Here is a 23199-nt window from a genome sequence, read left to right on the forward strand (position 1 = left end):
TACGAAAAATGTCGTCGATGGATCAAACTTTGTGGAAGACGGCATGATCAACTGAATCCATCTAAAATCAACCGGAACAGAAGACCGAGTACGAAAAATGTCTTCGATGGATCAAACTTTGTGGAAGATCGTATGATCAACTGAATCCATCTAAAATCAACCGGAACACATAGGTTTGCACGAAGGTAAGCCCTGTATTTGATTTTCAATACGTGTCTCATATAAATGAATTAGCAGTTCTTCGCTTGCATAACATAGCTACATGTGAATGATTGACACACTTGATCTGTGTTGAGCGATATTTTGCGATGATCTGACTGCACAAATGTGTCTCTTTGTTGCCGGCTAGCTAGCTAAGCTAAACCGGACTATGTTTGCACGAAGGTATGCCCTATATTTGATTTTCAATACATGTCTCATATAAATGAATTAGCAGTTCTTCGCTTGCATAACATAGCTACGTGTGAATGATTGACACACTTGATCTGTGTTGAGCGATATTTTGCAATGATCTGACTGCACAAACGTGTCTCTTTGTTGGCGGCTACCGAGCTAAGATAAACCAGACAACTGAGTCCTAAAAGCCTTCGACGTGCACCGAGACACCAAGACTGAAGGAAGGATGTTTGAGGACACTATAAAGTAATGATTGTCGTACTCGGTCAGGACTTACGTAGGTTTGGCACTAATTCAATAATAATTATTGAGGGGAGCGCATGACGTTACACAAAGAAAACGAGAGAAACAACTCGTAAATCAAGCCTCGCCTTCTTTTCCTTTATACGCCGGTTCACAAACGGCTATACAGATACACATACAGATTCTCCACACAAGTGTGATATGCAACACGAAAATAGGAAACTGTCAATGACGAATTCGTCTTTGGGTTATAATATATTATATTATGTGGCTTCTCGTTCTTCCTCTGACTCCGGATAGATCTCGCGCTAATATCAATGGTTTCTCCGTCGATATGCATGTAAATACCATTGAAATACCCCTCGCTGAAATACTTGAAGCCCTGCTGTCTGCTCTTCAACAATATTTCACTATTCGGTAAGAATGCGAAAAATCAGCTGGTAAATCGGACAATTTCGCTCCCGTCTTTTCTTCCTGCGACGCTATTTTTGCTAATTGTTTGTCTGAGGTTAGCAAGCGTGGGGTGACGTAACTTCAGGAGACGTGGTTAAGTGCCCTGTACGGAGGGGTCAATTAGCTCGGAAGCGCCGATCAATGATTTACAATTGGCTAAAAATTTGACAAAATTTGTGAATATTGATCCAGTGATAGCTAAAGCCGTTTTGAAGGGGTTCATGAATCACTACTGGTACTTGGTGCCAGAAATGATTCCGCTCAGTCTCTTCAGTGACAGTCTCAACAAGACAGAGAAACGTGAAATAGCAGAAACAATTATCTCATTACCAAAGAAACCACATTCATTGAACACTGATCTTAACTGAGGCAAGGGAGAACTGCAGTTCTTCAGGAGTTGTCCTGAATTCCCTTGTGGCCACCTGGATGAGTTTTTGCTGTTCCATTTGTTTAATCTTTGTAAGCCGGCCACTCCTAAGAGATTCACCCCTATTACATAATTTCTCCATTTCAGGTTAATGGCTCTCCAGAAAGTTTTCTGGGACCCTAAATAGCCATTTGGAAATGGCTTCACAAGCCTTAAACACTAATAGACATCAATTACATTATTTCTCAACTGCTCTTGAATTTGTCTGGATCGTGTCATTTTGGTGCAGATTTTTTAAATTTGTGGTCCCGCTTCATCTTGTCAGACAAGTTCTGTTTAAGTGATTTCTTGATTGAACAGGTCTGGAGGTAATCGGCCTTGGGTGTGATCAATGAAAATTACCGTAATTTCCAGCCTACAAGCTGTGACTTTTTTCACACGCTTTCAACCCTGCGGTTTATGCGGTGATCCGGTTAATTTGTGCATTTTTTCTAACGGCCGCAAGGGGGCACTCGAGCTGAAAAGGTAAGAATGAGACTGGTGGAATATATGTGCTGAGGAAGTGACTTTTACGGGCCCTGTTAGCGCTGCACTAGCGTTAGTGCTGTGCTAGCGTGTTGCTGCTGTGTTAATGTCATGTCTTGGTGATATTTACCGGTAATCTTTATTTTAACCGGCTTTGTTAGCGCTAATGCTGGGCTAGCGTTAAACTCTTTCTGTGTTCTGTCTTTGTAAATATCTTGTGTTTGAATATGGGTTTCAATGTGGGCACTTGCAGCTTTTACACAGCTGCAGCTTATGCATGTACCAAATGGTATTTCCTTTACGAATGTACTCAGTGAGCCTTATAACCAGGTGCGCTCTGTAGGCCGGGAATTATGGTAACCAAAAATTGTGATTTGCCACAATTACTTCATGATTTAACAAAAGAAAAGAAAAGCAGGGGGCGGGGGGTGGGCGCTAATTATTTTTCACACAGGGCCAGGTAACTGAATAGATTTTTTTCTTAATAAATGAAACAACCATTTTAAGACACATTTTAAATTCATTTGGATTATACTAATCTGATATTTAGCGTTTGTTTAATGATCTTAAAGTATTAAAGTGGGGAAACTATACAAAGATGTACCAATTTGAAAATGGGTCCACTACTATTTAATAGCACTGTAAAAAACAAGTTAAGTTCATTTATTACAAAGTTTCCACTTTTACTACTGCATGGTCCATTGCCAGCTCAAAATAAAGGCCAGTCTTCTTGAACTTTATCAAGGATAAGTTGACACTGTGGATTTATAAATGTCACCTCGAAAGGTCATTTGCATCTTGAACACTTGTAATACTGGTGGAGAGGCCATTGATGGTTTTCACAGCCTTCACTATGAATATAGATGTGCTGTAAGGAATTAGTCACAGCCGAACTCTATCCTGCTCACACCTCCTCCACATTTTTGCTCTCCATGTGCCTGGCACCCAGAGTGGCAGCTCGGTACATATGAAACATGCGAACCGAATAGAGAGCACACACAAAAAAAAATGCTGAAATGACTGGGGCAAATTTTGCATTCCAGCATGATTGTGGCCCCCTTGCACAGTGGTTCCATGATTTTGGTGTGGAATAACTTGCCTCCCCTACATAGAGTCTTCACATGAACCAAATCAAATACTGTAGGAACACAGGCGTCAAACTCAAGATTTGGCCCACCACATGAATTTATGTGGCAAATCTAGTGTCAACTTCCATGATTCATTGTAAAATCTGTACCAAAATTTCAAAAACATTAAGATATTACCAAACGAACAATAGGTGAAAAACCGATGACCCTTAACTTCTGATTCCAAAACGAGTTCACAAATTGATGTGACTATGATGAGGTGATGACATTTTTTCTGGTTTCACAATCATAATGGTCCTTTGAGGGAAACCGTAACTGCAATGTGGCCTGTAACAAAGATTAGTTTAACACCCTTGGTGTCGAATGAACTACACAGAGATTGTAACCTCTCTCATTCAAAGTGAATGACCTTGGACCTCATAAAACGTATTCTGGATAAACTGACATAATTCCTCACAGACAACTAACCACTGTAAAATGTAATCTGCCAAAAGTGATAAAATCCCGATAGCCTTCCTTCAGATAACTTCACAGGTACATTTAACTTCTTCACTTCTTTAATTCTTAATTCCCTTTGTTGTACAACATTTAGAAAGAGCGTAACTAAAAAGTCACATAAAGGTAAAGGAAAACAAAAATGAATGCAAGTTAAATCTTTGAAGCTCCCTAAACGGATTTCTTGCTTGACATTATCCGTGACAGTGGCTGATCTTTTTGGAATAAGTGTGGCATAAAAATCATGCATCCAGAGTCATGCAATATACAAATGTCTCATTTGACCTTATGCATGACAGCAATTTGAAGTTTTCTTGACTCAACTCAACTTTATTTATAAAGCACTTAAAATACCACCATAGCTGAAAACAAAGTGCAGTACACAGATAAGAATCAAACCTTCAGTAATAATAAAACAAAAACAAAATAAACTACCACCACACGGGCATTTTACCTTAGAGGTTCCGCACTATTATCATCCATTCTTAGTTTAAATGTTGCACTGTTAAGAACTGCATGAACAAAGTCAGAATTTTAAAATCTACACAAATAAACTAACAATTTACCAAATTAAACTGGAAACATAAATTAGTCTCCCAAGAGGGTATGACACAGCAAGAAGGGCTCAGTGTCCAAATTAAAGTTCATTTCCTTCAGATGTCACATTGATTTCCTAATCTCTACCAGGAAGTAAACAAGGCTTCACTGACAGTGTTTGTTCAAGAGGAGGCACAAAGGCAGCTATTGAAGAAGGGAAGGCAAGGTGGAGAGAGGTGCCACGCTGAAATATTTTTGTCGGAAGAACAGTACAGTAATGACTGGAAAAGCAAACACACACTATGGAGGCTAGGTGGAACTAGCATTTCAGCAACAAGCTTGGCGTATTATTGTAATAAATGTCCATGCAGAAAGAATAAACAAAAAAGATTGAGCTGTGCCGGAAAAGCACAAAAAGACAGAAGTTCAAGCTTGCAGTGTTATTATATAAGTCGTCTTCGCTCCCCTTCATGACAGTGACAGCTGCAACCAACTTATCATCATGATATTCATGTATTTGTGTGCAGAAACAAAAAACCAAAGCGGAATACCTTCTTTCACATGACAACAGTTCTTCAAACATAAAAGAAACCTCTACGGGTAGATGTCGGGCACTGTAGAGACTACACTCCCACTACTGTATTTGGTGATGATATCTGACCTCTGTCAAATCACTGCAGCCCTCATGGATTCTACTTTCCCAAGCCAGCCACAAAGGAAAACGCAAGCAGGGCAAAATCAGGACGATTGACCAGCTTCACATCTAGATATGGAGAGTTCTAAGGCAAGAAGACAAGGGATGCAAAGCAGCATCACTGTCACGTCACTACTTTTTGATGTCTTGGCCCATTTCAGTGTTTGATCAGCAGTGTGACAGCTAACCACAGAGGAATGTAGACTGCTCGTTTCTTGTTTTTATGCCATAGTTTTGCTTTATGAGACAAGTAAGTGGGCTGCGAGAAGAGGAATGGCCCTGATCTATCAAAAAATGATTAACTGATCATTTGTTATTCCGAAATTTGGATCAGTAACGTTGTCATGAAGAATATGCTTTTCACAATGTAGGAGCAACTATTTGGTGGTAGGTAATTTTTCCTCAGAAGTTAGCTGTGTGAAATGGCGTGGCAAAGAAGTCGATAAGTTAAAATTGATTAAAGTGAGAGCATCAATAACACTGCATCACCACAAATTCAGTTTCTCAGAGAGTCTGTTTTCAGGTGTTGGTCCAGTCATTAGAATTAAGTTCATGGCAGACCTGATTCACATGTTCACAATTCTCCACAAAAATCAGTGAATTCATTTTGTGACAGTTGAATTACACATTTTAACATAGGCTCTGACTTTTGGCCTCATATCCTGATCCTTGTATGAGGCAGTTCTTTAAAAGACAGTTCAGATTTTCACCCAATGATAATCTGGATTTGTCCTGATGATTGACACGGAAAAGCCCATCCCTCTGATGAAGTACAGTAAAGATAAAGTCAGTTGCTATGAAAATATTCTTCAGCAGCATTGCAACAGCAACGCAGGCATTTGTTCCTCGACCAAATGATTAACAATGAGTCACAATTTTAGCATGAAGCATCACTTTCTTGTGAAATAGTTGCCTCAGGGATGAAATCAGGCATGAGTTTGGGAGGATAAAAGGCTAAAGCATAAAGACACTCACTGAGATACTCTCTCTGAATTAGCGGACAGACGATGAAGGACGAAAAAGATATGGCAAGTCAAACAAGTTGTGATGGGAAGTCAAAAAATAAAAATGAAAAATTGAAGTGGGAGCAGTATTTTTCTCTCTGACCAACTGCAGATTGGATGCACATACAGCTCATGGATGAGCTTTGCAAAAGAAAATAGCTGGAAACTAAGAAAAGATGTCTGATTAGAGTCATATGAAGATAAGATGAGAAATGTCTGACTGTAGTTATAAATACAAATGTTGCATGTGATGAATGCTGATCACAGACGCATTTGGAGCGCAGATATGTTGGTTAACCAAATATGTGCTTTTCATTATGAAATATACAGTATGGATGAAAGAAGTGAAAATGAGTGACCCCGAGAGAGTGTATGAAAGCAAAGTAGCAGATGGAACAAAACAGAAAATGGCAGAATGTGGGCAGAGAGTCCAGCCTGGATCCTTTCCTCCCTGTGTGTATGTCTGGAAGCGAGGACATTAAATAGGTCACCTCTTTCAGAAGGAGTTCTCTCAGACAACCAGGCAAATGGAAACAGAGCTACAACACAAGAGAAACTAATTTCCTCATGCAGTCATATGGAGAGAGAAAACCTGACGGTGTTTCAGCCAGAACAGACATTTTCATTCAATACCATACATTATCAGAAAGAAATAGAAAAGTGTACTGTTGCACATGATGTGCACTAAAATATGTCAATTTAGGTGACATAAACGTTAAACCTCATGCAAGTCTCACCATTGCAGAGCCACCAACTTAGCAACAGTGGAGTGCTTCATGTGATGTGGTTGAGACTGACTTCCATTCAGATTGGGCACAAACGAAATATTGACCTAAACAGTTCTTGGTTACACACTTTTAAGACACATTTCAATTATCCAAGTGAATACGTTTCTGTTTTACACATTAACGGTGATTTAACCATAAGTGGCCTCATTATGGCAATTTAAGAGGGTCAACAAACATTAAGCCATCCCACAAGAGACATACCTTGGGATCTAGTGTAGATGGCCACAGAGCCACTGACCAAGCCAGCATACAAACAGCGTTTCGTGTAAGCCACGCTAGTGACAGTGGATTTGTCTGGTGTGAAGAACTGCTGCAGGCGCACTTTCTTGGATCGCTGGCTACTTTTGTAGACAATAATGCTAATAAAAAGATTAGCAAAAAAGAAATGCATGAGATACATGAGGTCCAAGGACTTGTATTAAGTCACCAGCAATTTTCACAAGCTCCTTCTGTATTTAATAAGATACCCACTGATGTTCAAGCATTAGTTAACACACAGATTGCTGTATCCTCGTATGAGTATAGCGATATCTATACGTGACAAGAATGCGCCGTTTTAAAAAAGAATGAACGAACCCACTCTGATTGGACTGGGATACAGTTGGTTGTGATGACGCCCAGACTAGTGTAAAGGTCCTACTTTTAAATATGGTGGGAGTACACTTATCAACGAAATTACCAAAACCGGTTCTAGCCCAAAGAGTTACGCCAAGGTCAGCAATGGATTTGTGCATCTGCACGCCATCCATCTATCCATCCATGCATTTCCTTAGCCGCTTATCCTCACAAGGGTTGCGGGAGTCCTGGAGCCTATCCCAGCTGTAATCAAGAAGGAGGCAGGGTACACTCTGAACTGAGGGTCGGCATAGTGAGTCACTCGTATATGTTTTTAAGACAGCTGATAATTGTATACCATTCGTAGCTCAATTGAAGATGAAATCTTAATTAGATGCCTTCCAATCAAATACTTCTAGATACATAAAATACAAAATCATTGCTATAACCCAGGTTAATCTATTATGTTCTGTTTATGTTAGCACAACTAATGTAAATAAATTAGTATGTTGAATGTGACATTTAAATCATTTCTGATCTTGTGATTCCATTACCTGCCCTCCTCCATGCCCAGGCAGACAGTGGGTGTAAAACTGGCTTTTGACGGCGAGACCTGGTTGTTTTCTTGAACTTTGTCATCATTCTCCTCTGGCTCTTCTGCTGGGACGTAGGCCATGCACAGGATACGGGACTCTACATTAAAGCACTCCGTCACCTTTGGGCTGCAGCTCTGCATGGCAACGATGGCTATTTGCCCCATCTGGTTGGTGCAACTTGCAACCTGCAGAGTGCAATTTGTTTAAATTTGAGCTCTTGGGATATTTTAATTGTGCTCTTAGAGCTATACAACAAGCAAAGACTGATGAGATACCCAGTCATAAAAACAAAGTAAACAACCACTGCTGTGAGAAACACTTAAACACTAAGTTAAGGTAGAGCAAATCAAATTTTAAAATAATGAACAGTGAGTTAACACTAAATGCGATAACCCCCAAAATACTGATTTATGTTTAAAAAATTAGGTAAATTACAACACAATTTTATGAATAGCCAATGTAGTGCTGTGCAATATGGGCAGAATTTTACATCCCAACATATGTACCATACTGTCTCCTGTGCTGTAGGCTATTTACATGTAAAATGCGCTTCTACTTACGAAAAATTCATGCTACAAAACAACATCGGGAATGCATTAATTTCGTCAGTAGAGGTACCACTGTACCAGTGTGTAGCGGTGGTGTAAAAGGTGGACTTTCATTCCAAAATAATATGCAACATTGAATGTTGCAAATGTAACCAAAGGCCTATGAGACTTCACATGGCCTTTAACCAACAGACAGCTGCTGGATTTCAAAATATAATATATTTAAACGTCACATATTCAGTTAATGATTAAGTCAGCTTTTGTTGGGTGCTCAAGTGGGAACTTTCACAGCAATCCGATTTGAAAAATGCAGGGAAAACATCTTACCCAGATGCAACCATGGCCCATGGCAGGAGTGTCTGCTGTACTTTCGGTGTTAATGTAGGGTTCTGGGTTGTGGACTGCACATTCCACCTAAGACAAAGAGCGCCAAAAACACCGGATTTAACACAGAGTAGTTATTAAAATCAAGTAACAGGGTGTTTTATCAGATATTTTATATACAGTGACTGAAATAAGTATTTAACACGTAATCATTTTTCTCACGAAATATATTTCCAAAGATGCTATCGCCATGAAATCTTCGCTAGATGCTGGTGAACATCCCAAGTTATCCATTCATACACAGAAAGCAGAACACATGAGCTCAGAAATTAAGTTCTGTGTAATAATCTGAAATGACACTGGGGAAAAAAGTAATGAAGACGAAGAAGAAATGAGGTGCTAAAAGGCACGGAAAGCCAAGACAACACCACAAGCTTCTGACTTTAAGGGAGAGCCTGGACACCCTACGGAGAAAACTATATTTCGGCCAGTTGTATCCGGGATCTTGTCATTTTGGTAATGAGCCATGGGCCATGACCATAGGTAGGGGTAGGAACATAGATTGACCAGAAAATTGAGAGTTTCATTTTGCCGCTTTCTTCACAATGAACCGACACAAAGTCAGCATCACGGCAAACACTGCATCAATCCGCATGTCGAACATCCGTTCCATTCGTCCCTTACTCGTGAACAAGAGCCCAAGATACCTGAACTCATTCACAGATGGCAAAGATCCCATCCCTAACCAGGCGGGGGCACTCCACCCTTTTCCAACTGAGGACTATGGTCTCAGATTCGGAGGTGCTGATTTTCTTCACCAAAGAGAGTTCGAGATCACGGCTTGACGAAGCCATCAGAACCACATTATCAGCAAAAAGCAAAGGTGCGAAACTGAGCCCACGAAACCAGACAGCATCTGCGCCTCAGCTGCGCCAAGAAATTCTGTCTATAAAAGTAATGAACATAATCAGTGACAAATGCCAGGCTTGGCAGAGCCCAACCCTCACCAGAAAGGAGTCCGACTTACTTCGAGCAACGCGGATAAAACTCTGACACTCATCGTACATGGAACAAACAGCCTGCATCAGGGGATTCGGTACCCCATACTCCCCAAGCACCGCCCACAGGAATCTCCAAGGGACATGGTCAAATGGCTTCTCCAATTCCATAAAACACATGTAGGATGGTTGGATGAACTCTCATGTACCCTCCAGAACTGTAGAATATGTCCACTATTCCTTGGCCAGGACAAACACACACTGCTCCTCCTGAATCTGAGATTTGACTTCCCAAAGAACCCTCCTCTTCAGAACCCCTGAATTGACCCACATAGGGACGCAGAGGTGTCTTATGCCTTTGAAGTTGGAACACAGCCTCTGGTCCAGACTGGCAAACAGCAGTCAGTTCAATGCAACCCTTGGAATGAGATTATATTGTGACAAGGAGGCTTTCACGACGTAGCATCTCATGCACTCTGAGACTCAGCCTACACCGCACGACGCTTCAGTGAAGTCAACTCTCAGTCAATTGGGTAAGTTAAACAATAAAATATGTCGATGCCAACACTGAGACAGCTAAAAAGGTAAACTGTTGGTTTGCACTGATGGCTTTTGGAGTTTATTTCAGTCTTCAAACCAACAAAAGAGCCAATGATAGAAAAAAAAGTTACATTGAGCTACAGTGAAACTTCACACCACAATGATTTGGGACAAAATTCACATAAATGTCTGAGAGTAACCAACACAAACCTTGTGCCTCATCGATGGGTAGGTAAAGCAATTAACATTTTATATGATTTGGTTCAATACATAAAAAAATTGAAGTGTGAAGTTGCTTTTCGTGCAAAAATTCCTCACAATAAAAGGGTACAATCTTAAACAGGAAGTCAAGTTAAAACTTGCATACATAAACCATTTATTGTTAAAACAGTCCTAAATAATTTTAACAAAGGTATATCTAACTATTTGTTGAAATATTAATTTACGATAATTATATCAATTGGGTTAATTCCACTCACATTGCCTTTTTGTTTATAGGTTTGATGTTAATACTAGTTTTAAAGAACTGTGAGTCACATGTTCATTATAGTCTATGATGCTGGTTGCGAAGAAAATGAATACGGATAATTTAGACGCTGTACATTTAAACCATGTAAACGTTTTTGACCTAGCCCCCTAAAAGAATCAGAATTAAGAATCATTTGGAACAAGAATTGAAATAAGGAACAGGTATGGGAACGGCAATCGCTCCAATTAAAACGATGCCCAACCCTGATTTTGATAGATATATACGTACATTAAAGTCCTTCAACGGGTGAAGTGTGAATCAAAGCCATTACAAGTGCTACGGCAGAATGCAGTGCAACAAAAATGGAAGTGTCACCTTGAACTCTTGCAGTTTAGACATGACCACGGGCATCTGTTTGAGCAGGAGAGGGTGTTTCTGCTTTTTCAATTGATTTCCATCATCTTCTGCAAAGAACCAGCCCTGAAGATTGTCCTCTTCTAATATAAAATAGACACATTTAATCGTACCTTTACATACTTTTAAACTTATATGTGACGATATTTGTGCTGTAGACACAATGAGGCATTTTATATCCTGGTAGTGTACTGTACCTAGAGCCAGCTTAGCCATTTGCAAGTTACTGATCCATGACTGTTTGATGGCTGGGTTGAGGGTATTGAACACTGCACTAAAATATGTGGCTTTACCCAACCTGAATTAAGAAAGAACAAAATAAAGAGACAAGTTAATTAAGTAATTAATTAAAAAAAGACTGTGCTGTTTGAGTCACAGCTCAATGTTGCATCTTTGGCTTTTTTGCATTTTGAGGTGGCTAATAGACAATGTTGAGATTATATACCAAAGACATGCTTTTCTTCATTATTGTTGCATACTGAAACATTTTTACAGCTGTTTGCCGCACATTCATTTCACTTTACAAGATATGCAAGTTAATAATAATACTGGTCCATAGAAGTTACAGTTTTCAATTTGGACTTCAATTTTGGAAAACATTTCTTCACTTTCTTCATGGAATTTACTTTTACTCTCGGACAATATTTTCAAGTTTGATTTATTCAGTCAAATAAAATCAAATGGTCTCTGTCTGGCCTGATGACATTCGAGGGGTAATAATCTTTTAGTGTTATCACTTCTACGACACACAACGAGTGTGCGCACACTGTGTGTACAGTATGTACTGTATATGTGATTGTGTTTTTTGGAGGGGACTGTCTTTACGTAATAAAGGTATGTTGTATTTGGTGGGTTTAGAGTTTGAGGGATCATGGAAAAAATGGCAGTACTACCCAAACATAATCTTACTAGTTTAAGACAGGAATGATCAGAATGACAAAGTAAAAGCCAGCAGGACAGGACAGTTAAGGAGAATGCAAAAAGGCGATAAGTTGTGACTGTTTGGGCAACATTTAGGAGTTATTAGCGTGTGCACGCGCATGCGTGCGTGTACATGTGTGATATGAGCGTCAATATTGGGAAACAGCTGCGGCATTTGGGTAGCCTTTAAAAAAAAGACATTTCCTCCGTTGTGATTCATATTCATACCTCTGGTTAAGGGCTGGTGGAGGAACATGTTCATCCAAGTGTGATCTAATGCGCTCTCCTAAAGCTAAGAACATGGAGTGAGAATAGATGCAGGAAAAGCGGTAAACAAGGGTTGAAGGTTAAACGCAAAGGGAAGAAGTGACCATGCATCCACTCAAAATGTATGCATTGCGTATGCATGTCAAGTGAAAACAAACTGCAGAGGAACTGAGTTAAAGGACGTGGATACAAAAAAGCAAAAAACAAAACAGACTTGTCTTGTTTGCCAGGCAGCTGAAGTTGGATCCTACAGCGGTCAGCTGCCCTAATCTCTTCTTCCTTCTTCAGAATGAGCCTCTGGAGACCTGACACCCAGTCCTGAGCCACTGTGGGGTTTACATTCTAGATAGCAGAATGGATTTTGAAAAGCCAGAAGTGAAAAGAAGGGCAATAAAATTTGAGTACAATGTTCACAACCAAACTAATACGATGAAGACAAAATAAATATTTCTTTCTTCAGATACTACATGGGAGACATAAAATATTTCTCAATATAGACAACAACAACAATTAGTACTGAGCCAATAAGTGTTTTTCAGCTTTATCGATGCCCTGCAGGCCTAGAAAACCAACACATTAATATCTCATCTGCAGATAAAAAAGGCCAATTCAAAATCAGTTCTTACACAAAAATATCAATACACCATAAATGTAAAAATTGCTAAAGCCAAGTTTTCACACCCCTACATAGTAACTCTGCACCTCCAATTGGTGTAAGCACTCATAATGGGAATCACTGATCTAAGACACGTGTGGTTTCTATGCTACTGTTGTTTAAATTAAAACAGTAGTTTAAAAAGTCAAAAAATAAAATTAGAAAACTTTCAATCATACCATACTTTAGGTTACGGGGACCAAACAAAATTAAATGGACATTTGTCTCCATTAAGCAATGAACTAGCATTTCAAATATTCTCACGAACCAACGAAACCAACACCTCAGTCGTGTAATCCATGGAGGAATTTTCAAAACTATAATTAGAATATGTGTCATTCAGCACATTTAATTTCATGTCGAGGGACACAGCCTCTTCATCGGCCTTTTTAATCAGCATGTCCCACTTAAACTACACAAGTGAGACATCTCTAAGAATTTCTCTGGTACTCTACCTTAGTATTGCCAATACTGCAAAAAAAGCTGTGCTCAAATCAATTCAAGGGATAGTTAGTATTTATTTTGTATTTTGGGGAATTTTCTTTTTGTTCCTGAAAATTAAAGAATAAGACAACACATGTATTCCGTCCAATGTCACAGAATTACCTGGTAGTTTCCTTTGAGACTGCTGATCATGCCAGAGATCTGGTTGACCAAACTGAGGTCGTGGATTAGGTTCTGTAGATCCTGGTACAGCTGACCTGGGCCCATGTAAAGTTTGTCTACACAGAGACATGAAAGCATGTATAACTGACAGGCAGCAAAGGTGACACTTGCAGTACACTGTTAAAAGAGGGAATTCCCAGGGGTGGGGGTAACGAGGGGAGGGATAGAGAGAGATAGAGAGAGAGACTCAAGGAGATCAATAAAGGGTGAGAAGTCTCTTTCTCACAGTGATTGCTGACAGTTTTGCAAACCTGGCCATGGCTCAGAGGGCCACAGAAATATGTTCACAATGTCATCTGAATACCTTTAAGTATTGGTCTTTTTTTAACTTATGAAACAACGGGTTGGAGTGCATGCAGGAATAGGAGGTGTGGTGTCAACAGATTAGGTTTTTTTTTTTTTTTTTTTTTAAAACCAAGCAATTAACAGAAGAACCATGGGCCAATCTAAGCAGAGTACACCACACAATGTCAATGCAATGTCTGCCAGATTCCCAATTTTCAACAGTCATCTTAAAATTAATTATTAAAACAAACAAGAAAAGCCCTGATTGGTTTCTAACAGTAAATACAAGCATCATCAGCCTTTACAAATGCATGAGTGGCCCTGTTATGTCGTGTATGTTCTAGCAACAAATTGTTATGGTTTTGGAACAGACTAATTTATTAACTAATGACTTTACATATCCATCCATACATTTTCTGAGGCACTTATCCTCACAAGGGTCACGGGAGTGCTGGAGTCTATCCCATCGGTCAGGCTACACGCTGAACTGGTTGCCAGCCAATCGCAGGGCATGTGGAGACACACAACAATCACATCTAGAAGCAAAATTAGAGTCTCCAATGAATGCATATTTTTGGAATGTGGGAGGAAACCAGAGCACCCAGAGAAAACCCACCCAACCCACCCAAGAGAACATGCAAACTCCAGACAGGCAGGGCTAGTATTTGAACCTGGGTCCTCAGAACTGTGAGGCCAATGCTCTATAGGTGTTCCACTGTGCCACCTGACCTTACATAGTATTATTATAAACTGTGTAAAGTGATGTGATGAAATCCAAAAAAGCACTGTGTTGTTCTGTTTAATCTCCTCTTTAATGTGTGTTTTTTTTAGATGTAGAAATGGATCTGTTGTATTTGATTTTCATTCCTCATTATCAGAACAAATATACAAAAGGGGTTGAAATCAGGTCACGAATTCAGGCGCAAAGGCTGTATCAACCCTCCATGAATGAGAGATGGCGTGTCATCTCAAAAACATGTTCTATAACGGTCAATTTGCATTCAGTCATGGCAAGTGGCTGTTCTGCTCAACGTTTGTTCTTACTATCCAACAACTTCTGGTTTGATGTTGTGTTTCCTAAATATTTACACAGCAGTTTTGTCTTCTGATGTCAATTAGTATAAAATAAAATGTTTATATTCATTTAAGATTTGACAAAAGAAAATACTGGTAAAGGATCTGAATCAATACATCTAGAACTTCTAATTGAGGTATTCACTAGCTGCATTCTGTATTGTAACTACCCTCATTAAATTGAGTGTTCACTGTTGAATGGCTGTGACTGTCTGGGAAATTATTGTCAACTCATGAATGACTCTTTGTGAGAGAGCCAACCTTTTCAGATAAAACAGGCCAAGAGTAGCATCCTCTACATTCTTATACAAGACTCACCATAGCAATGAAACAAACCACTAAAAACAAGCAATTTGCCAGGTGTTACATAAAAACTATTCGAACAGGGTGGCAAGATGGCGGCTGCCTCATAATCAGCTTTGAATCTTAGCTCTGACTTTTCTGTGTGGAGTTTGCTTGGACTTCACGTGTTGGTATGGGCTTCTGTGGGTAATCCATCTTCCTCAAACATCCCACATACATGTTAGGTTAATTCGTTCACGTTAAATTTCTCATCAGTTTAAATGTCAGTGTGAATGCTGATCTTGGTACTTGCGCTGGGATTAACTGGTGACTGAGAGTGACATGGTGTAACCTGCCACTCACCCTAAGTCCGTTGGGATAGGCTTCAGCCTACCTGTAACCCTGAACACGATATGGGTTAGAAAACAGATGGATGGATGGATGGAGGGACGGACGGACTATTAGAAGAGTAGGTTTGTATGGTCCTCTGACATCTATGAAACATACAAACATTAACATGAAAACTCTGTTAAATTATTAGGTCAGTGATACAAGGAAAGCCTTTCGAAAATTGTTGATTTTTACATACTGGTATTTAAATATGATATTGTGACAGGAAAGTGTATCACTAAGGAAACCATAACTACAACAAAAAAGAATTCAGTAATAGTTGAACTAACTTTCTTCTAGAAAGAAATTAAAAAAAGCCCCAAATTTAAAAAAAGAAAGCAAATTATGTCTTTGGTCTTGTAATTTTCTTCCCACTGCTGTACATTTACAGTGCAGTCTATATAGTTTCAGTCATAATGGCTGTTTGAGGGAAATCATAAATTCCAAGTGGCTAATGGCAAAAGTGAGATTGAGACCAATGCAGTTTGCAATGGAAAAAAAAATCCATCCAATAATTCTTGCAGGACTATAGCAAAATAAGCAGAGTGAAATAATGTGTCTCCTGGCTTGACATGTATGCACAGTGAGGGTGAGAGAAAGTTGCCATTCTGTCATTTGTAGCCTGTAATGAACGCCCTTCAACCAAACCAGATGTTATGAAGGTCTGTTTCTGCCATCTGTTCCACGAACTCATCTACTAGCTGGACAGTTTGTTTAGCTCAGTGATACATCAGACACTGGTGACCTAACATGATAGGTCAAGTATTGAGCTCATTCAATGTGTAAGTCCCCATTCTATAGTAAATAGGAGGAGCATGTGTGCATGATATGGCATGACCACATTTTGTCCCCAGCAAAAATCCAGTATTCAAAATAAATAAATTAACATAAACAGTTCAATGTCCACAAAATAAGGTTGAGGGCCTTGTAAGTGGGAGAGCGGCAGTGTGTGACAAGAATGAGCCAAGTAGGACGACTAAAATCATTGGACTGCACAGAAAACAGTTCTGAGGATTTAAAAGGGAAAATATGCACTCAGACATTGGAACAGACTGTTGATGAATTTTGGTAACGTCTGTACATTCCTAGCAAATGATAACAGCGGGAGCAACAGTAAGTTAAGAATTTTCATCTGCAACTAATAAGCTTATTCTATGGACATGGAAATAAAGACGCTATTTTAGCTTTTGTATGAAGCACTCCGTCACAGACGGTTAAGTGACCTAAACTTATAGGCTCTGATCCCTGAGTGTGGAAAAGCAGGTTATCAACATTCATAATCTTAGGATTCTGGACTATGTTACACAAAGGCACAAAGTAGACAAGGTGGCATACTTGGCTTTGCGTTGATGACAACTTTCTCTCCAGAATGGGAGCCAGGGTAGCGGTTGGTGTCGGGAATATCCTCACTGGATCCAAACTCCAACGCTTCCACGAGGCTCAAAGGAACACTCCACTTTAAAAGGAACCGCTGGTCAAATGGGGCACTCCCACTACCACTACCACTGCCGTCCTGGCACCTGATGAGAAAAAAACAATACTGAGCTGTGCATGTGATTTACATTGCCAAAATCCTTTTGCACATTTCGCAAAAGCGAATGTCTGCATTAGGGTGAGATGCCAAATTACGAGTTCTTTATCATTCTTGGCTAAACTCCATATTATAGTACCTACTTACAGTATTTCTCCACACCCATCAACAAAAAAACATCACTCACACATAATGATTACCATCTCACTTTAGACTTTTACTACTTTGAAAATCACCTAAACCTAAAAACCTAAAATATACACAAGCAAAAAAAAAAAACAAAAAAACATAAAAATGCAAAACACATTTATAGTAAAAATCTAAATACAAAGAGAACAGAATTTTGGCACCCATGGACAGAAGAAGATTTAATTTAAGGGTGAGCATTGACATTGTTAACAGTAGTTCGTGGTCACTGACCGAATATTGGGTGTGGCACACATGAGGACATCGTTGAGTAGGAAAAGGCGTCGCTCCTTTGTTTTGATGACTTCACCACGCTCATTGTAGACGGTCTCTACCATGTCGTCTGAGCGGATCAGGTAGCGGCTACCGTTACTCAAAAGCTAAGGGAATTAAGTCATAGTGACTGTTTAATTGAAAGGTTTTGTTGTGTAATAACGTACCGTGATGCAAATAATAATAATAAGCAAAGCAAGTTTTTATTCATGTTCCTTTGCTAAAATCTTCCTTCAGAATAATTAGGGCAGTCACAGTTATTTAAGGTGATGACAACCAGTACCCATATACATTATATGGGTAATAATAGGTTTTTGCGATCCAACAACTGGTAGTTCTAGTCTAGAAAAAGATTTAAAATTATACATTTCAGTAGGTATTGTTTGCAATTGACGCACTAAAGCATATGCTAGAACTGCAAACACAATTCTAAGCAGCAAGCTGGTGACTGCTCCCGTTGGGAATGGAATAAAATACAGCAAAAATAAAAAGTCCAACACATTTAAAGAAAAAGATTATCCAAAAATTGAAAACTGTCCAATTGAAAAATGTTAGAACGGACACTCTGTAGAGATCTATACACACACATCTAAAAACCCAAGTCTATACCCAACCAGTGCACACCATGTACAGACCTTATTGAGGTAGCGTTCATTCATAGCCTTTGCAATGTGCCGAATCTCACAGCGCTGGTCAGCTTCTCTCTTTTTTTCATTGAGCTTCTCAGCCAGGGTCTCAAGTTCTGTTAAGGCCATCTGCAGGGGCAGGCGGTCTGCATGGCCTACTGGTGTGTTTTTGAGCATGTCCTGTTGAGGAGCCATGTAGAAACCACATTTATACACATCACAGTCCAGAAGCCCCATGATGTGTAAAGATATTCCTGTGTTCCGCTTTTACAATTTTACTTTAATTCAAGTCCTTCTGATTCAAGACGCTTGGAGACTTTATGGCATGTAATCATGTAGTGCACAATTGTTATAATTATTTCAAAAGAATAAAAGTGACCCAGATTTTTTTTTCAAGATGGAACTTTTTCCCCTTCATGCACTAACTGGCTGCTTGATGTATGTGATCGTATTCATGGGTAAAAGACTCCCCCTGCTGGTGAATGTTTATTCAACGCCTTGAGCGTAATGTTCCCAGGGGAGAGCAAATCCGTTCATTGACATACCTGCAGTAGCAGAATGAACTGTGGAAACCTCTGGATTGGTTTCATCATCAAACCATACAAAGTCATCTTGTCACAGCTTGTCTCTTGACGATGCTGGAACAAAGAATAAAGAAGATAAATATGTAAAATGGATGGATGGATTCATAGCCAAGTAACAGTAACATTTAACATGTTTGGCTGTCAAACATTTAGCCGTCATATATTGTTTCTAACGTCAAAATTGTATGGATTTTAAATAAAGTCTAACCTTTAGGAATTCCAGGAAGCCAGGTTTTGATACACAGGTCTTTCTTATTACTGACATTGCTGTACTGAAGTTGTTCACATATTCACTGTAGGCATCCAGCACCATAGACTTCGAGAACTGTTGAAACAATGTTAAATAAGTAAACAACCAACCAAATCTTTGTCTTAGCAATTATGTGTAATTCCTTTTTCTCTGTTTCCCAAAACAGTAGCTCCTTAGTTCCTATGTATGCAATTCTGGGTGGAAGACTTGGGTGACCTCATTTATCAAAGAGTGTAGAGAACCAACTCAAATTTTGTTCACAAGACTGAAATTTAGAATGTTTCTGGGACAAAAAAAAAAAAGTTTTTTATCAACCTTTTGGATACCTTTCCAACACATATCATGCATTAAGCCCATTTGTTCTTAACTGCTTTGTGAAACGCCTCCTATTGGCCACACTTTACACTGTGTTGAAGAAACAAATCAGAATATCCATCCGTTTTCTTAGCCGCTTATCCTCACAAGGGTTGCGGGGAGTGCTGGAGCATATCCCAGGTGTCAACGGGCAGGAGGCGGGGTACACCCTGGACTGGTTGCCAGTCAATTGCAGGGCACAAGAGACAAACAGCCGCACTCACAATCTCACCTAGGGGCAATTTAAAGTGTCCAATTAATGTTGCATGTTTTTGGGATGTGGAAGGAAACCGGAGTGCCCGGAGAAAACCCACGCAGACACGGGGAGAACATGCAAACTCCACACAGGTGGGTCCGGGAATGAACCCGGGACCTCAGGACTGTGAAGCCAACGCTTTTCAGCTGAACCACAGTGCCGCTCAAATCAGACTAACAAAGAAAATTAAAGTTGCGTTGCCTGAGAATTACTGTGAAAAAGTCATACAATATCCTTTGATTCCAAGCTTACCGATGCTACAAAGACATCACCAATCATTGCCAAGCTGTCCCACTCTGCCACTCGACTCGCCAGAGCAATCTGGAACAGGAAGTGGCACTGCAGGATCTCCCGTACTCTATAGAAGGTCATCTTCAGTTTCCTGTCACTCAGTAACTTTGGCTCAATCTGGGACAGTGGCTTTTCATATTGCTGATGAAGCAGATCATTTGAAATGTAATAAACTGCACAACACAACACAGACTACTGCTGCTTCTGTATTGAATACCTCTAATATTCTCTTCAATGCATCAAGATAGCTCTTTTCACTCTCCAGGATAGAGCCCAATATACATCGTCTTACCAGCTGTGGGGGACAGTTGTTATGATGATTTAAAAATTGGTCACTTTACTAAAAGCGTGATTAAATAGTATTTTGCTTACTTGTTGTTGTGAAAGCCCCTCTGGAGCTAGACCCAGAATTGGCTCATCGTTGAAACAATCTACCTCAATGAAGAATTCGGACTCCTCATCTTCAAAACAGGTAGATTTTCTTTCTAAATGATAATTATCACAACAAAAAGAGAAAATTATTTCTGAAAACAGAAACCAAATCCTGTGAAATGTGTTACACTTTATAATTCAAGTTCAGACAAATAATTTAATTTGGCAACTTAGGTGAGTAGTTCAGGAAGGAAAACCACAAGATTCCTCCCATTTAAAAAGTGAAAAACAACACAATAATAAAAATGTAAAAGAAAAAAAAACGGTAACGTAATACATTTCATTCATTTGTTGTTGTCTAAAGGATTAAAGTAAGGTAGTAGTATATCCATCCATCCATTATCTGACCTGCTTATCTTCGAAAGGGTCGAGGTAGTGCTGGAGCCTATTCAAGCTATCTTTGGAAAGGGAGGTGGGGCACACTCTGAACATGTTGCTAAACAATCGCTGGGCACATAGAAAAAAACATAACCACCTGCACTTTCAATCACACATAAGGGCAATTTAAGGTCTCCTATTAATGCATGTTTTTAGCATGTGGGGGAAGAAACCAAAGTGAGGGAATAAAACCAAGTATGGGGAGAACATACAAACTCCACACAGGCGCGGTCTGGATTTGAAGGCCGGTCCTCAGAACTGTGAGGCAGATGCTCTAACTAGTCATGCACCGCAAAGTAAGCTATTTTCATATCTTAATTTACATACCATTACATAAAGACTTGGTTCTGATGAAAGAACGTCCCTTTTTAACTGCAGCTTTGGTTTTCTCAAGCCCATCTTTGGTCCCTTCTTTAGCTGCTTTCACCAACTTCTGCATCTTAAAAGGGGGAAAAAACATTATCAGTCATTTTTTTGTAAATTTACAAGTATATTTTCTTTCAAACTGATGAAAATCATTCAGAGGTTTAGTACAATTAGCCAAAGTGCCACTCAGCATAATGCAGCACATACACTATGTTAAACCCAAGATGCTAATGGATGATGGTGAACAAAACAAACCAGCGACTCGACACGGTAACTGGGACATCAGCTGTGTATATCAAGGAACTTCTATCTGATATGCAGTGCTTCTAAATTTGTTCCTGCAGTTTTTGTTGTTTTGATTTGTGTATGTCATCATTGAGAAGGTTGGGGTCAAACCTCCTATGTGTGGATATTTTTTTTTGCACAATGCTTCAGTCACAACGTTTCAATATGCTGCTGTATTTTCTGGTTTAATGTTAGGCATGCTAGTAGCTATAAAACTGGTGCCCCAGTTTACCGTAATCTAAGAATATACTTGGAAACACATCATTCTGTAAAATTCTGAACCTTCAGTGTGATTCATGACGATGAGACAGACCAGTGCAGCAGACAATGATGCAAACCCTTCACCAGTACCACCCATTAAAACATTCAAATTAGTGGAGGATGGGGCACCACAGAGTCAAAGATAGAGGCTGACAGTCAAGTCAGCTGAAATGAAAGTTAAAAAAAAAAAAAAGTCTGAAACTAGTCGAACACACGCAGGTGAGGCGAGCCACAACTAGTTTACCTTCAGCTCGTGTTTCTGTTTGAGCTGCTGCAGCTCTACCGTTCCCACTGTATTTGCCATTAGATCTTTCATCTTTTTCTCATAGTGTTCTTTCAAACGGCTCAGATCTTGAGACAGCTAAACAAAAGCAAAGCAAGCATTATTGGTGATGCTTGTCAAGTATGCCTCGTGATATCTACAGCAAACCCACTGTATGGGCCTTATCCTGAAATAAAATAAATATAAAAAATCCCCTGACTGATAACCCTGCGATTTCAAAGAGGCAAAAGAGAATGACAGTAATTACTACTAATAAAATGAAATTAAATTCCATCATACACATAGATACATCGAATTATTATTTACCTATCATAATCTAGAGGGAAAAAATATACATTTTAGATTGTGTGACAATGTGTTTTATGTGTTCAAATAATGCACAGTACATGTCAGATGTACATTTTAAATTCAAGCATACATTTTAAGATGTTCTTTGTTAATTCTCTTTTGGAACCTTACGGGAAACAATTGGCTGAGAATCTACCATCACGTTGATACCCACATGAGTCTTTGTCTGTGAAGGTTTCCCCCTCATAAATGCATTGGGCAGGCCATTCTCAGAGCCCCCTTCCCCATCGCTCGCCTCGTCGTAGCTTTCAAATTCGCTTGAGCTCCAGCCGTTGTCGAGATAACCTCCTTCCTCCCCAAGCTCCACGTCGTCATAAATCATCTCATCTGGTTCTATGTGAGCACAGCAGAAACCAGATTGTCTAAGGACACACCACAATGTCATCTATTTTTAATAAAATGCTAAACATCTCAGCAAAATGTATTACTTCATCAAAGTTGACTTTAAAGAGACCTTTTATATACTGTGTGTGTTAATAATAATGTGATACTTTGGAGAAACTTTTCTATTATGCAGCTCTTAGGTTACTATTTTAGCCCAAAAGAAAGTAAAACTAAAGACTGGAAAAAAAATGAGCAATTCAGTATGCCCTTAAAAAAAAAACCTCAAATAAGTGAAGGATCGTTAATGATATTCTAGACGTAATGTGAAATGAATAATATGAAATACCCGTGTTGGAGTCAGAGTTCTCCCTGGGAACATCATCATAAATCACTTCGTCAGGATCTAAAACCATAAAGAACACATTAAGGACTGCAAAGTCACACTACTAAGTTACAGTCAAAAGACGATCGACAGAGTGGTTTGCTTCCTCAATAAAAGTAGGAAGAAGGTCCAAGTGCTCAGACAAATGTTGAAAGACAGTAAAAAAAAGAAGTCTGAAGCAGGCACTGTCGCTAAGGGCAGACAATGACAGTGTC

At 39.4% G+C, this 23199-nt stretch overlaps 1 protein-coding gene across 3 annotated transcripts in view; it reads right to left on the reverse strand.

Annotated features, from left to right (window-relative positions):
• Positions 1-23199, reverse strand: part of arhgef10 (Rho guanine nucleotide exchange factor (GEF) 10) — a 48004-nt gene that overhangs the window by 11365 nt on the left and 13440 nt on the right. The window contains exons 7-25 of one of the 3 annotated variants that reach the window (XM_061844081.1): positions 22949-23005; positions 22433-22611; positions 21892-22008; positions 21063-21168; positions 20298-20410; positions 20143-20220; positions 19887-20066; positions 18983-19099; positions 18736-18828; positions 18200-18370; positions 17526-17671; positions 16910-17094; positions 13484-13599; positions 12437-12564; positions 11232-11332; positions 10996-11117; positions 8617-8703; positions 7700-7926; positions 6792-6949 (exon numbers count right to left, since the gene is read on the reverse strand). In XM_061844081.1, the coding sequence (XP_061700065.1) occupies positions 6792-6949; positions 7700-7926; positions 8617-8703; positions 10996-11117; positions 11232-11332; positions 12437-12564; positions 13484-13599; positions 16910-17094; positions 17526-17671; positions 18200-18370; positions 18736-18828; positions 18983-19099; positions 19887-20066; positions 20143-20220; positions 20298-20410; positions 21063-21168; positions 21892-22008; positions 22433-22611; positions 22949-23005 (2481 nt within the window). Of the gene's footprint in view, positions 1-6791; positions 6950-7699; positions 7927-8616; positions 8704-10995; positions 11118-11231; positions 11333-12436; positions 12565-13483; positions 13600-16909; positions 17095-17525; positions 17672-18199; positions 18371-18735; positions 18829-18982; positions 19100-19886; positions 20067-20142; positions 20221-20297; positions 20411-21062; positions 21175-21891; positions 22009-22432; positions 22612-22948; positions 23006-23199 lie in introns of all 3 variants that reach the window. The other 2 variants (XM_061844080.1, XM_061844082.1) reach the window with 2 other exon arrangements.

The sequence above is a fragment of the Syngnathoides biaculeatus genome, chromosome 15, assembly GCF_019802595.1.
Source record: "Syngnathoides biaculeatus isolate LvHL_M chromosome 15, ASM1980259v1, whole genome shotgun sequence".
Classification (NCBI taxonomy): domain Eukaryota; kingdom Metazoa; phylum Chordata; class Actinopteri; order Syngnathiformes; family Syngnathidae; genus Syngnathoides; species Syngnathoides biaculeatus.